A 16,848-nucleotide genomic window follows, 5' to 3' on the forward strand; every position below is an offset into this window, starting at 1 on the left:
CTTCTAAAAATAAATTGCTAACCTGTCTTATAGTAAATGCTATGATATTAAGGCAATAAATAATAATGAATCTTTTTAGAGGGTTGGCATCTTGGTAGGAAACATAAACCTCTCTAGTTCTATTCCTTACTAAAGGCAGGGGGAGACAGCTATAGAAATCAGGGTTTGGGGTAATATAAGGATCTCATTACCAAAACAAGAGGCAGCAGGAGAGAACTCCTTTCAGTCTGGGGTCTGCTAATGAAGACTGAAAAGGTTCATTCAGTTAGTATGTGTCCAATGCTGGACAATGTGTGAGATGTGACGATGGAAAGGACATAGTTCCCATCCTCCAGGAGCTTCTAACCTAGCAGGCTGGATGCTAACTGCAGTATGTATACCTAGATCTTGAAGAATGACAGTGCTCAAGTCCTAAATAGTCTAAATTTCTATTATCAGGGTCTGGGGAAGCTTCTCAAGTTCAAGAAGATTAAATGAAGGGATATTTGAGTACTTCTGTTAAAATTTTAAAAATCATCTGCTGTGTATAAGCCCCATGTTATGTACTGCAGAGGTTTCATAGATTAAGGACAAAGATACAGACCCCTGTCCTCAAATAAATGTGTAATTTATCAGAGAACACAGTCACATACATAAATATACGGGAATAAATGAAAAAGGGAAGTAAAAGAATTAAAAATGCTCTGCCCAGTTACCTAAAATCTAAAAACCTCAAACCATTTATTTTCCCCTAAACACTCAATGTTCTTTCATACTTGAAGCCTTTGAATAATACTTTAGAACCGTCTCTCCTATCAGATTCTGACAGGAAGATTTATGTCTTTTTCTAAACTCATCTTTAGGTCTATCAAAATAATATATGTGCATAGTTCAGAATTTACATAGTACAAGAAGCTTATTCTGAGAAACAGCAGTGCCCCCTTTTTCCTGGGTCTCACTTCCCAGAGGCAACTACTCACAATCCTTCCGAAGTTTTCTTCTGGTACCTTTTGATTTTTTAATTATCAAGTAATACAATACACACTGACTTCTTTGGTACTCGATACACCTTGGTATGAAGCACTTCTCACCCGTCATTTGAGGTGCACTGTGTGGGCTCCTTCAGTCTGCAAAGTGATGCCCTTTAGTTCCAGGGAATTTCCTCACGTCACTTCTTCGGCAATTTTCTTCTCTCTGCTTCATTTATTCTCTCTTTCTGGACCTACTACTAGCTACGTGCTGGATCCTCTGATCTTTTCCCCTTTTCCTATTTTCTGTCTTTGGTTTTTTGTTTTCTTTTTGTATTGTGACCGTATGGAAGATCTCTTCAACTTTATCCTCTGATCATGCTACTGATTTTTAAAATCTCTATTATCTTATTTTTAATTTTCAGGAGCTTTTATTTTGATTGTTCTTCAAAGCATGCTTTTGTTTTATGGTCCCCAAACGTTCCTTTTAACCTATCAGGGAACACCGACTGTAGAAGTTTAAAATTTTTTTCTGTTTCTTACATTGTTTTCCCAATTCCTTTTTTTCCCCACCCATTATGGTTTTTTTTTCTTGTTATGGCCTTTTTAAATGACAGGAGACTATGCTTTTTGCCACCTTCCTATTTTCAGCACATAATCTAGAATAAAAAGTTAAATGAATGGATGGATAAAAAAGCCAAGGAGGGAACAAAATGAGAAACATTTAAAAATAATTAAGAATAAAAAGATGTGGAAACATTGTAGATTAATGTCACCATCCTGATCAGATTTACAGGCCATTCATTGTCTTTTTAAGCCAGTGATCTCAGACTGCTGGGGATGTGCCCACCAGCAGGTGGTCTGTGGCACACTTACTGGATGGACAAGGCCTTTCGTCCTAACCTCAACAATAGGCAAATTATTTTACTTCAATTTTTATTTAATTCTTTAACTCCTCTCCTGCCTGGAAGAGTTTAACTTATTACTTCATAGTTTCTTTGCCACAGCAGCATCCTTTTTTAGTTACAGGTTTTGAAAAAAAAAATTTCCTCATAACTTGTAATAGGTAAACTACATTTATTTCTTTGAGGCGACCTAGATCCTAGTTTGCAGAAAGAGCAGCAAAAACAGTCTTAGATCTAATGACTGAAATGACTTAACTAAGAGGCCAGAAAGCTAAGAGGCAAAAATTACTCAATAGAAAATCTAAAAAAAAAAAACCAAAAAAACCAAAAACTATCTTCCAATTTTGAGTTGAAAGTTCTTGTGCTCAAAGACAAAGAAACCCCAGGTAGGCTGACCACATGCTGAGCACTGTTTGTAAAGCCTACCAGAGATCTTCTTGGTAGTTTCGAAGATTTGATATCTATAGCCCCTATTATGGTAGTTTTTTTTAAATTATGGAAGTAAAATATAATTTATTATAAAAATATATTTTAAATGCATTTTAAAAAAATCACCTATAATCCTACCACACACAAAAATCAACATCAACCTGTTAGTTTATGTCCCAGGCTTTTTTATTTGCAGATGCAGATTTTTGTTCACAAAATCTGGATCATGCTATATATACTGTTGTACTGTGACTATTTTTAGTTTGAGATTTCTCAGTTTGAATCCCTGGTAACACCCAGTGACTTCTGCATCTTAGATCTAAGAGTCAGAATCAGAAAGAATAGCTTCTTCTCTCAATTTCGTCAATAGCTCAGTGCAAACTCTGAGACCACACTCCATAACCACATACATCATCTACAATTCAAAAATCAAAAAGCTGGATTTAAATTTGCATTCAAGTGTAACCAAAAAGCTCATTTTTTTTGTTTCTTCAGATTTAATCATTCTTTCTTGCATCAAAAATAACAAAATTGTAGGGTGACATTAACACATGATCGTGAAACAAAAATGTGTTTCATTTCATTAGTCACAGGCTACATATCAACCAGCTGTCGAAGCTAAAAATATCCCTTAGTTTAAAATTTTGTCAAATACAAGCATTTAAGACTCATTTGGAAAGAAATGTGACTTCTTTCAGTTTCTAACAACCCACTAGAAGCTTTGGAGTAGAAAAAATCAGTACCTCTAAACCAAAAAAAAAAAAGTAGTGGTGGGGGAATACAAACAAATTTACTGATAATCAATGTTCCATTGTTTACACCTTATCAGTAAGATGTAAGGATGTTACATGTTAAAGATGACAATTTAATACCACCTCCGATATAAACAAAAATACATACCCTCAAAGAACAGAAAAGGCCTGAGACAGAGGTCAAGGCATTGATAATACACTGTGTGCGTTTTGCTGGGGGAGGAGTGGGCCAAGGGGAGCTGGGCAATAATAAATATTCTCACAGCTTTTCCCCATCAGCTGTTACAGAGATCCTGCCAGGGATGGAGTCTGCAGCTCCATCTTCTCAGCTCTCAAATGTCAGCGTCACACTCAGGTAGCATGACACAGAGATGCGTCTCTGTCAGGCAGAAGCAGCAGACAGACTTCTATCTCTGGCCGTCAGGCCCCAGGGCTCAGGAACCATGTCTCAAGGTCAGACTTGCCACCATGACATATGTGATTAGAGAACAGGTAATGGGGATGAACTGAAATCTTAACACTGGAACCAGATTCCAGGTGCAGGTACAGCAAACTGGAGAGGTGCAAAGCTATTTCAAGGGTCTTAGAAACTCACAAAGTCATATAAGAAGAAAACACACTTCATCCAATCCCAGAAAAGAATCACAGGCTCTCTTAACTCTCAGCCCAGCGCTCTCACCACTACATCATTCTGCCAGACATTAATATTATCTTATGAGGAACCCTGGGGCCTAGGAGGAAACATTCGATAGCGAAAGATTTCAGATATTTTTCTGGCTTTTCTTTCCTTCTTTTATACATACTCAAATTTTAAATTTTATAAATTTAAATTTATATATAAACATATAAATTTTAAAAAGGAGTTGTCACCCAGAGGAATACACTGTCTTACAGTTTTACTGTCTCCCATAAAGCCTTGCTAAATACATATTTGTTGACTGAATCTTTAAATTCCTAAGTAAAACTTTACTGTAGTGTAAAAACATAAACTTACAGGTAAAAATTTTTGGTCATTCAATTACTAAAGATCATGAAAACATCATTTCCAAATGCCAACACAATGTATACCAGGGAATTAATCTGAAAGAAGCATTCTGAACAGTCTTTACTTAAATTACGAGTGGATTCTAATCTTATTCGAACTGCACATAATATATAGCAATTTGAATCTGCTTGCTTTGCTCCTTAGGGCTAATAACAATTAGTAGGGATATCTAGAGGGTAATTAATTTTCTCCTTGAATAAGGATTTCCAATAAGGGTTAGGAGAAAGGATTAAAAGAGAGAGAAAAAGAAAAAGAAAAAGAAAATGAGTGGACCCTGATAATTTCTATTGATTGGTAAATACAACAATTACTACATAAAGTACCTGGCATGCACGCTAACAGAGCTCCAGAAACGGAAAGTAACTTCCTAAAAAAGTAATATTTAGCCAATTAATGTCTATTCATCCCTGTTACATGAAAGAACAGTTAACCATTCCATGAAAACATGTCTTCAAGTGCTACACCACATGGTATAAACATGTGTGGAAAGAATACTGGGGAATCCCGAAGCCAAGCTTCTCATCCTAGGACAAATCTTTGTCACGTTACAACCTCTCTGAGCCTCAGTTTTTTCACTCATAAAATGAAGAGATCATAGACTTTTATATCTCAAGTTCCCTTCCAAATCCATAATTCTTTCCACTGGTAAGTGGTAAAAGCAGGGATAAAGAAAAACAAGAATATACAGTCAGTTCTGTTGTAAGATATGCTTTGAAAATGCAAATTCGTTCCAACGCAACTGATATATTAGGGAACAATTTGAGCATAATTCAATTTTTACATTTGCTTATGTGTCCACAAGAAAAACTAGGTGAATCCAGAAAACTGTACCCAGTTAAACACATCAGCCTGGGGTATACAAAGCGCACACAAGCCCGCACTGAAATACCTCCCAGCTTCTTCAGTTCGCTGTGTTATGCGCCACACCATCCATACCTGGTGTTACTTCGCAAGCTGCAGCCCTCCCAATGCCATTTCCAGAAGCAAACTTGAGATCTTTTTCAAGGTAAAGTGCCATACATTTGTAGCATTTATGCATTTTTAGCTATTTAACATATATAAAATTATGCTACTGTTTTTATTAGGTTCCTATCTTTTTTCTGTGTCACTGACAAAGTTCGTGAGTATTGCACCCCTAATCTCATTTTCCCCATAAGCCTTGTGATTTTCCATGCATTTTTAGCAATTTTATATCATGTTATAGTGGAAGTGACTGTATTACTATTGGGGAAAAATATTCAATGATCAGTTTTATTTTTTCAAAGATAACAGATGGACAAGCTTCCTGAAAATCTTCTTTAGCATTAAGTCGAAGTCAGAAAAGTCTAACTGCAGGCTCCCTCCTGAACACGTGTTTTTTACTCCAAACTCTATCCCACTGACTAGGTAGCTCCCTAATCAGATACCAGATTTGAAGCCAGAAGGGTATCATTCACCTTGAAATAGTGAATTAAAATTTGGATCTGTCAAGAAATAAAGAAGAGACACTGAGTCTATCTTCTAAATTCACACCTTGATTCTGGCAGAAAATCTTGGCAGATACCACTGTAAAAATGCCACCTGTTCAATAATGGGCTACTCAACAGCTACTCAGTACCTATCATGCAAAAATATGCAGTGAAAAAATATTAATGCTGCAGTGAAGTTATAACAATGCAGCAGAAGTCACAGCACCTTCACAAACACTTGCTCCTAATGCTTGATAAACTCAGAGGTAAAAGATGATAGTGAAATACAGGAGGTCATGAACGTTTCTTAGTTTCCCTTCAGACTAGAAACAGGAGACAGACCCAATCACTAAGCACTGAAGCCAAGGATTGGCTAAAATCTGTCACTCAGAACCAAGAGGCAAATAAAAATAATGCTGCTATTCAGCATGTTCAAGAAAGACAGAGAATATGACTATTTTGCCTTTTTGAATGAACTGGTACTTAAAACCCAGGACTGATACCAGAAGTAGCAAACCTAAATGTAGTACAGCTTGTGCTGTTACATGTTGGGCAAAGCTATTTGGCCACCAGTCTTGATGCTGGCACCATTTCTTAAAGAACTACAACACTATTTTTAAAAATATTTGAGATTTTTGCTTACATACACATGCACCTATGGATGGAAGAGAAAAAAGTGAAAAAAAAAATTAAAATTTTAACAGTGGTTTAATATTGGGATAGTGAGATTGTAGATGATTTTTTTCTCATTGATAGCTTTCATTATTTTATACAATAAATGTTTTTTACTTTCATCATCAAATGAAAACAAATATCTTTGTAAACAGTTAACTGAAAGAAACTAATCCCTGATCATAGTTCACGCAGAATTCACTGTGAGCAATCAAATGACTCTTCTCCTTTCCAAAGGGTCAAGGGTGAGTGGGCTGGATCTGAAGGGCACTTCCCCCACCATGCAGGAAAATCCAGAGAGAACTCTGCAGAAAAACTCTCGACCACAGAAAGGTGTACGAGCACAATGAGATTACACACTCAGACCACACATCAGATTTATCTGTCCCTCCTTTTACCAGCCAGCATTCTGATGACTCCTACAGATACTCTGGAAAATCTGCACCTTTTGGGTAAAGCTAATATAGCCACTTAAATTTAACAATATCTGGTAGCAGAGAATATGGAAATATGATCTAACCGGAGACAACCAGAAACTGAAGCCTAAGAAATATACAATAGGCCACTGTAGTTTTTTTTTTTTTTCAGTTGTAGTTGATTTATAATACTGTATTAGTTTCAAGTGTATAGCACAGAGATTATTTTCTTTTTGTAGATTATATTACATTACACACTGTTATAAGATATTATGTATAATTCCCTGTGCTATACATCAAGTCCTTCTTGCTTTTTCTATGTATACTAGTTTGTATCTGCTAATCCCATACTCCTAATTTGTCCTTCCCCACCCCTCCCCTTTGGTAACCATAGTTTATTTTCTATGTCTATGAGTCTATTTCTGTTTGTACATAGATTTATTTGTATTATTTTTTAGATTCCACATATAAGTAATATTATACAGTACTTGTCTTTATCTGTCTTACTTTACTAAAAAGCATAATATTCTCTAGGTCTACCGATGTTGCTGCAAATGGCAATGGTTCATCTTTTTCATGACTCAGTAATATTCCATTGTGTGTGTGTGTGTGTGTGTGTGTGTGTGTGTGTGTGTGTGTGTGTGTGTGTTATATACACATCTTCTTAAGCCAAATGTCTGTTGATGGGCACTTGGGTTGCTTCCATGTCCTGGTTATTGTAAATAGCGCTGCTATGAACACTGTGGTGCCTGTATCTTTTTGAATTAGTGTTTTTGTTTTTCCAGCATATATACCCAGGAGTGGGACTACTGGGTCAAAAGGTAGCTCTATTTTTAGTTTTTTAAGGACTCTCCAAACTGTTTCCATAGTTGCACCAATTTACATTTCCACCAATAGCGTACAAGGGTTCCCTTTTCTCTTCACCCTCTCCAGTATTCATTATTTGTAGACCTTTCGATGACAGCCATTCTAATAATTACTGATGCTGACCCATCTTTTCATGTGGATTTTATAGCCAGCTTTCTCTCAACACCACTGTCCCAACAATGATGACTATTCATTTCTCAAGTCAGGAGGCACATACAGGCTAACGACTAGATATGCAGCACTACCGTGAACGCCCTGGTGAATACAAAAGAAATAAGGGGCAGGCATTCTCTCCATAGCACTCACAATCTGACAGGGGAAAATATGACATCCATATCAGAAACATTTAAATCACATAAGAGAACAGAATTAGATGGCTAAAGGAGCTATGCAGATAAACATGTAAGGCATTTAGAGAAGAACTGCTCACTATGGACTTAAATAGTTGGGAGAGACTTCCGAGGGGAAGAGTTTTGACAGTATAAGAAGGTTGACAAGGGAAGTCCAGGCACAGTCACCAAGATAAGCAAAGTCACAGGGACAGAAAGAGCAACAATGAGTCTGGAAGGACTGTAATAAAAATTAGGTTGGGAAACAATAAAATTAACAAAGGAGAGAGAGATTTGGGCAGATTATAAATCTTCTTAGGGGTTCCTTTACCTCTAATCTATCAAAAACACCATTATCAAATTGAGAATGTTTGTGAGAAAATCTATGTACCAGACACTATGCTAAATATGACAGAGAGATATAACATCCAATCTCATATTATTTCTTCCAAAGTAGGTACCATTATTCTTACTTCATAGATAGAAACTGAAATTAGTTACAGAGAGGTGTTAAGTAATTTGCCCAAGGTCACCAACAGAGTTGGGATGAGGACCCAGGTCTACTTGTCTCCAAAGTCCATGCTTTTTTTAACCACCCTAGACTTTCTCTTCCCAAAACAGCCATGACAACATCACTCTGAATTTATATCTTGCCCCATCATAGCATATTGTCCTACCCTTTTGACTATCCAGTGTCCCCATGGTGGTCACCTGTACAGCAAAGCCTGCTCTCGGGAACTACATGCAGCTAAAATGAAAATGACCAACAACAGCTTATCCTGCCCAGGGGTATTTTCATAGTTACAGGAATCAGAGGCTTAAGTCAGAAGGAAGCTCCAATATAAGCCACTTAGGGGAGCACATCTCTTACCTCGTCTAGGGGCCAAGCCAAATGTGTATTTCACGACTACATACATAGCTCATAAGCTAGAGCACACACAGTAAGAATCTCACTCATAACCTTGAGGGGTCTTCATAGAAGTCTGACCTGCCCCCGTCTGGGAGACAAAAGGCCAGACGTGGCTGCAGGTTTTCTTAGGAAGAGAACTGGAAGTCCCAATATTTCACATTTCAATTGAAATACGATATAAGAAAATCTAAACGAAATGTATTTGACACTTAAACTGTTAAATGTTTCTTTAACAGACAGGTTGCCAAAAAATGTGCTTTCTAATAATTATATAAAATAATCCTTTACTGTCTCTGGGAAACAGGAACATTCTCTTTATTGCTCTCACTTTTTTCCACAATCAAAGATTTTACAGGTGTCAAATGGTGAAAGTGTCATCTTTCTAAGGAACTGAAATAAAACCCGTGTGGGGTCTCAGGGTGTGTAAAGATGAGTGGGCAGAAGAGCACAGCCCTGACACAGACTGCTTCAGGGATTCACTATGAGAACAGCCTTCACTGAAGGTCCATTCGCTCAAACCAGAATATAGCAATAGGTCAAAGGTCTACTGATAACTTGAAAGTTCCCCACCAAGTATTTTAATGGACCAAGGAGTGATAAGAGTTTCAGAATGTGTTTCAAAATGATGATTCAAATTAAACATAAGAAAATTTCTAGCCCAGCTTAGAAAACATATTGAATTATGTATTTTATATAGAAAACAAAGGAGGTCATTTGAAAATAGAAATGATACTGTTCATTCTTTCTCAACAAAAGCTGCTATATCCCTCACCCTGGAAAAAATCACTTTCTAAAAAATGCCCATCTCATCAATGCTGTGATATGAATGCCAACAGATTTTAAGGGTAGAACTCTTTTCAGAGTAGTAAATAAAGAGAATATTGCCCTTACATATCTGGATGGTTCCTCTAGGTTCTGGTCATTCATGTCAGTGGGAACAATCCGGGTGGCCAGTGGTCCCTCCGCAAAAGGTTTTGGTAACTGGCCTCTGAACTCTGATGGAATGAACTGAAGCTGCCAACTGTCAGAAACACAAATAAGGAGAATAAGGAAAACACAGGGGGCTCATGTTGCTAAACGTACTTGAAATACACAAGCAAAAAAAAATTTGTTTCTGTGGAAAACATTTCACTTGGGGAAAAATATTTCTGCTAAAACCTCAACCAGGGAGCACAGAGACAGAGGTCACAATTCCGTCCAAAATCGTTGAGAAATTTTCAACTAGACGACTCTCAACCCGTGTCACCAACTCTCAGCAGTGAAATCTGCAATAGTGTTCATACCATCAAACAACCGGAGAAATTCAACGTTTACTGCCAATTACCACCTGATCAGAGGGTCACATCAAAATTAAAGCAAACTCATCAGGTGTATAGAGAGAAGAGTGAAATGTAAGAACTCACTGTGGGAGACCTTCGCTCCCGAGTAATCCTCAAAAGTATCTTTAGTTATGAAACTTACTTCAAATGTAAAAGGCAAAGGCTAAAGTTAACACTTAAAAAACAAGTTTTAATTAATCATTAATGACTGATACAGGATCTTTATCAAGCAAAAGATACTATCACCAGCTAAACTGCTGAAGCCGGTCCCCAAATGAAGCAACATGACTCATCTTAACCTGACTTCTCTCTTCCCTAACTAGGACTCTTCTCTGCCCGAAAGCAGCAGATGCAAAGGAGCTTCAGAGCCCGTGCTGCTACATCCAACAACAGACAGTATGAGGGACAGCGGTACGGCTGTCTTGGCCACAGCTTCCCCAGAGTCCCTACATTGGCAGAGAACCTTCACTGTTGTTGGATGACAAACATTTCTTCTCTAAAAACACTCTTCTACCTAGAGTTTCTAAACCACTTTTAGAAGTTGATTAATATCAGCTCATTATAAAAATGTAAATACGAATCCACAGGAAGAGCCACTAACAGAAGCCCAGGGCCGAGGTGTTTTCAGGAGTCCCCAGACTCCTGCGGCTAAGGATGGTGCAGGGTGTGCTAGCAGACACAGCGCTCAGTCTAGCAAACGCCGGCCGTGGGTGCACAGCGCAGTTCCCACAGCTCTCTGAGATGGTGAATTATTCAAAAACTTGTGAAAAATCTAAAGTAAAGAAAAATTAAGAAGACACTGCCACAGAATTGCTATTTTTACTTTCTGATTTAAAACTTTGAGAATTAAAGGGCAACTTACTTATCGGGCAGAAGGAAGCTGCTGGGAAATCGGTACCACTCTTTTCCTACACAAACATTAACAGGTCGGCCTTCTGGGACAGTGTGGATGGTTGGGTCTGTGGCAATTCGGTAAAATTCTGGATACAGATCAAGGGGCCCATGATACCCTGGAGGGGAGAAAAGTTTGTGAAAGCCAAAGATGAAATAAGATTCTGACATTTAATTATAATGCAAGTTAATGTCCTTCTACTGTGTAAAATGTCTCTGCAGTTAGGAAGAGGGTTATAGCAGAAGCCCTATTTTTGCCAAAAATAATTTGCTTTCTTGCCCTTCTACACCCTGCCACCTTTTAATTTTCATGCTCTTTGAGTACATTTTAATATTCTGGATCCAAATAATGATTATAAGAAAGAATATAATCATGAGACTTGAACCCCAAATTTGCACCCTAAGTTTAAGGCTTCCTTAATAGTTCATCCTTAGAAAGGAAAAAGCATCCTTTTAAAAGGAAGAAAAATCAGTAAGAATAGAGAAAAAAATTATAGTTAATCACACTAAACGGAATTCTCCATCATCTCGTCAATCCTAAGTAATAATATGAAGCCCACAGGTTCTCCCTATGGAAAAGTCCTCCCCACCCCCCCTCAGCTTAAGCTGAATTGTATTAAACAATCACATATCAAGCAAAACCCAAGGTGAAGTGCCTTATAAGTGTAAGTTAAGACACCTACCTCTGAACAGTGCCACAGAGCGGGAAAAAGATAAGAGCCCAAACAGGAAGAGTGTTCCTAGCGCCAGCCAGTTGGATGTCACAGTGTAATGCTCCAGGCGGTACCGCTGAAACACGAAGTGGTAGCATTTCTAGAAGGAAAGAAAACTGCATTGAAAAGAGAAGATACACCTTGCAGAATATACACAATCATAAGACATCATAGGAACACTAAGAGGGGAGGAAGCAGCAAAAGAGGTTCTATCAAGGGTCCGAGAATTTGCAAATACTTAGTGAGGTACCCATTCCAAATTCCAGATTAAAGCAAGCTCTGCTAAACTGTCCACAGATCAGCCAAGCCAGAGGGCTTCCCAAGAATAAAATCTCACTAGCTTCATAGAAAAATTATTTGAATATTTCTCTAGTACTTAAAGTCTTAATAATTTATTTTTTCAAATATTTAAACAAAAATGGCTTTTTGGTAGTTTTTTATTATAGTTTCTCAATCTCTTTTGACATAACTAATATTAACCTTCACTTTCCTTATTGACAAGTTTTCATCAAAGTTTTTAGTATCAACAAAATGTCTCATGACCAAACAAGAAGAAAAAAGAATTTCTCTCATAGAACATTAGGAAATTGCTGTTAATTATCTGCTAAACTACTTCAAAAACTAGATAAATATGATTACAACATATACCCCTGCATGAATTCTGCAGTCCTTGAATACCTTTCCAAGAGATTTCTTTCTTTCCTTTTTTCCCTCCTAGATTAGAAATACTTTAGGAAAGCAATTTTGCAATATGTATCAAGTGCCATAAATATGCCTGAACTTTCAAATTTTTTGGAATCTCTCCTAAGGAAACAATCCAAATACCTAAACAAAGATATTTATCCTACGTTATTTATAATACTGTAATAAGTGAGCAACCTAAACTCTAACATAAATTGTATTTAATCATTATATATAACCAATTCAATATATTACATATTATATAATGTTATATATTATATCCAACTCAGAACATTACATTGCTGTTAAAATGATGGGTATAGATATGGCAACATAGAGAACATTATGATATTATTATATTAAAAGGGATATAAAGTTATATAAACACTTAGGTTACAACCACAATAAATTTTGATATATGCTAGGCAAAAATGCTAGGAGGTTTTGTTAGGATCATAGGACTGATTTAGAAAGAGGTAAAAGAAAAATTATCTGCATTGAAGTTCAATTACTTTTATAATTAAAATTACTTTTTGAAACTATCATCCTAACATGGATGAGTCTTTGAAACACTATGTTAAGTGAAAAAAGCCAGTCACAAAAAGACGCACATATTTTATGATTTCATTTATATGAAATGCCCAGCATAGGCAAGTCTATAGAGACAGAAAGTAGATGAGTTGTTGCTTATGGCTAAGGAGATAAGGGAAAGGAGCTAAAGGGTAGAGGGTTTTTGAGGTGATGAAATTGTTCTAAAATTGACTGCAGTGATGGTTACACAGATCTGAATATCCTAAAAGCCACTGTACTGAACACTTTAAATGGGTAAATTATATGGTTTGTGAACGATATCTCCATAAATGTGTTATAAAAAAACTTACCACCTTGTTATTTTTTTTCTCCCAATTGCAAATGGTAGCACACGTTAAAAAAAAAAAAAAAAGAGTCTGGAGCTTCTGAGGCCATAAATACCAAGACATTCAAGATTAGTTCTGACAGGGAATTGACTTGGACAGCTTCTAAGCCAGGATTACAAATGTAGTGTCCCATACTGCCAACTGCCTGATGTTCCCCCAAACACTGAGCGAGCTTTATTCAGGCCTCATAGTTGAAGAGCAGGCATTCTATTAATTCTGCTGTGGGGCCATCCTTCTGTGCTCAGCCAACACAATGACTTGAAAAGATTTCCTTCATAGCAACTGGATTCTCACTGACAACAGAGACAAACTGATGCACAAATTAACACTGCAAATATGTAATCAGCAAATACCTGTAAGATCAACAGCTAAGCAATCAATACATAACCTTTAATAAGATGATCTGTACCGGGTCTGATGTGTAGATAAAATATCTTAGGTGGAGGTATTCTGTAATCTGCCTTTAAGCTTTATGAACGATTTAAAAAGTGAAACAGAACAAAACCAATATACATTTCCCTGAAACTCACCTGAAGTGCAGAAAGGGCCACAGCGCCACAAAGGCAGATAAGTGGATATACAGGGAAAAGAAATCTCTCCTCTTTGTGAGGCTGGATGAAGAAAATTATAAACCAAATATACATTGGAGCCAAGGTAAGCCAATATGGGTGGCCTAAATTCTGAACTGTAAGACACAGAAAAAGATCCACTTTTCACCATATTAGAACAAAACATCCTGTTTAGTTTCAACGTTCTCTTGATCTCAAACTTGGGAGTATGTTCTAGGGCCCCCCATAAAACATTCCAACTTCTGTATTCACATTTTCTCTGATGCAATAAAGGAGTCAAGTAGAAAGAGAGATATACCCCTTAGCTCTCCCAAGAGATCCAACATTTAAAGGCACAATACTGTATTTAGCTAGAATACAAATGAAAGTCAGGTGAATAGGTAACTTCAATTATTTCTACACTGGATGAAGGACAAAAAGCCTTCTCTCTCTAATGAGTCCTGCTACTAAGACTGAAGTTTCCTAAGATTAACAAAAAGCATAACATAAATTCATTTCTTGGGTGTTTTGATTCCTATGTTCTGTTTAACACATTAATCTTCTTACTTATACAACAATCAGCCTGTTCAAATAGCTAAAGATCAAAGGGAGGGGAAAAAGTTGGATTCTCAAACCCATCACTGGTTTCTGTCAAGCTACAAATGACAAAGAGTTTCTATCAAAGCAAATATAAAAACACTTTTAAAGGGAGCTTACTGATCAAGTCTTCTCTCCTGCAATACCCACCCACTCTATCTCAAAATTAAAGCCAAGATGTACTTAAAGCATGTGAAAGAATGAAAAGAATTTAATGAACACTAAGACCCAAGCACCTGCTGGAAAGTTCCTGTGGTTAGGCATATGAACACTGAGAGATAAGCCTGCAACCCACAGTGAAGGCATCCCCTACTGCGCTTGTATTAGTGATAATGAGCAAAGCAAACCGGCCAATGGTAGGCAGACAGCGCCCCCTGGTGTCCATTATGTCTACAATGAGCAAGTTTAGATGAAAAGATCAGGCAGTCATTGAAGACCCCACAGTAGCAATGCCTCGGTTACTGTTCCTCAGTTATCTGTGCTTCTGCAGAAACTCTTCGGGGGTAAAAATTCCTGAGCTGCAATAACAAGCTTACCTTTCAAACTTTTCACTCTAAGATTTTACCATGATATTTTAGGCTATAATGTAAGATTTAAACTTTACATTTTAGGTTGGAATTTTCTTAATCATAAAAAAAAAAATCTATTCTTCTATAAGTAAACAATCTTTTCCTCTTCTGTATCTTAAAGGCTAAAAAATACATTTTTAAAAATGGCCTAAATTTTTGAAATGTCCTCTATAAAATGTATGATGAGATAATGGGAAATTTCCTTTCTGCTTACTTATTTTTTTTATGTTTTCTCTTTTATTATTTTTATTTTTTTAACAATTTTTCTTTTAAAAAAGTATTTTTTCTATTATAAAATATACAAAAATATTAAGAAAAACCAGAAAGTACTCATTTTCCAGTAGATGGACACGTGGGTACATTACATATTCTTAAGTCAAAATTGGACTCGTACTTTGGAGAACAGCAATATACTGTTTTTATTTTATTTTTACTGTCTTTATACTTATGTCACAAGCATTTCTAAATTTTCCACGAGCATGAATTATTTTTATAGTCAGAAAAAAAGTTACTTTTCCAAAAAAGAAAAAGTGATCCTTAAGAACTACAAGGAATGGAGGAGTGAGATAATACTTCAAGGGAACAAACAGCTGAATCCAAATGTGGGACACTATGCAAGACAGAAGACCTGGATTCTTCAGAAAACTTTAGGAGAAAAAAGGTGAGGGGGGAAATCTCTAAAAAACCAAAGAAACATAACCTCAAATTCAGTATATGCCTCTTGTTTATTTAGATCCTGCTTTTAAAAAACTGTAAAAAGCTATTTTTCAGACCATATAGGAATCTGAATATTACCTGGGTATAAGATGATATTAAGGAATCACTGTTAATTTTATTAGGATAATGGCATCATGGTTATATTAAAACAAAAGTCCTAAAGCAACACAAAAGTGACCCTGAAGGCTGTTTTCCTGTTCTCCTATTATAACACAGTGAACTCTTTATAAACCATACGTAGTAGGAAAGCAGGATGGGGACTGGTATGCAGGGATCATATGGCATCCAAATTAGACTACAAAGTCTGAAATTAAATCTCTTTCCACAACTCACAGGAATTTCTGCTCAAATCTGTCTTCCACAAAAGAAACTATGGGCACTGTATATCCAGAGCCATGACAACTTGAGGAAGCACTGGGCAACACAGAGCAAGCATCAGATTTGGGGGAAATCTCTATATGGTTTGGTTTTCAAATTTTTGGTTGAAGTGATTTCCCAAAGAAAGTTTGCCTCTAGCACTGATTAGCTTAGCAATCTGCCATGTTAACACACTTCTTTAAAAAAAACAAAACAAAACCAGAAGACTGAAATAGGCTTATCTCCCAAGATTTTATAAACGTTTTGCCTCGCAAGGTGGTTCTGTAAATTATACAGACTTCTCATTTAAAGGAATATAAATCTCCTCCCTCTGTTGCAATTACTAACCAAATCTTCACATAGGTTAAATAATCTACAAACACAGACGGAAAATGCAATAAGCCAACCATTTCCGTAGAAAGAAAATGGAGAATAAAATAAGTAGATTCTTGGTATACACTGTTACTTCTCTTTCTTCCCCCAAATCTATCATCATCATGCCACTTACCATGAAATCTCTGCAGAAGGTATTCCATAAGGGAAGTCAGTGGTAAGACCAGGAGAGCCAAAGCAAACACTACATTAAAATTCAGAAATCCATTAATTAAATAGAAATACCAGGGTTCTGTGCCTGAGGGTGACAAAGAGATAAGAAGTTATTAGTAGATGCCTCCAATGCCTATCACAGGGCTTGACTCATAATGTTCTTTATTCAAGTGATACTGACGGTCCAAGGCCTCCCGTGAACGGCAGTCCACAAGCCCACTCCCCTTCCGTGCTCAGCCACACACAGGAAGCACGAGAACAGAAGGCAGGAAG

The 16,848-nt window shown here is 36.8% G+C and overlaps 1 protein-coding gene across 4 annotated transcripts in view; it reads right to left on the reverse strand.

Moving 5' to 3' along the window:
* ALG9 (ALG9 alpha-1,2-mannosyltransferase) overlaps window positions 1–16,848 on the reverse strand; it is a 78,953-nt gene that overhangs the window by 37,785 nt on the left and 24,320 nt on the right. For all 4 annotated transcript variants that reach the window (XR_010378897.1, XR_010378898.1, XM_064482033.1 and 1 more), the window contains exons 9-13: window positions 16,538–16,660; window positions 13,772–13,926; window positions 11,614–11,743; window positions 10,902–11,049; window positions 9,612–9,741 (exon numbers count right to left, since the gene is read on the reverse strand). Coding sequence is in view for 2 of the 4 variants with exons in the window: in XM_064482033.1 (XP_064338103.1) it covers window positions 9,612–9,741; window positions 10,902–11,049; window positions 11,614–11,743; window positions 13,772–13,926; window positions 16,538–16,660 (686 nt within the window). In the remaining 2 variants the exon portion in view is untranslated. The remainder of the gene's footprint in view (window positions 1–9,611; window positions 9,742–10,901; window positions 11,050–11,613; window positions 11,744–13,771; window positions 13,927–16,537; window positions 16,661–16,848) is intronic.

The sequence above is a fragment of the Camelus dromedarius genome, chromosome 34 (assembly GCF_036321535.1).
Source record: "Camelus dromedarius isolate mCamDro1 chromosome 34, mCamDro1.pat, whole genome shotgun sequence".
In the NCBI taxonomy this organism is placed as follows: Eukaryota; Metazoa; Chordata; class Mammalia; order Artiodactyla; family Camelidae; genus Camelus; species Camelus dromedarius.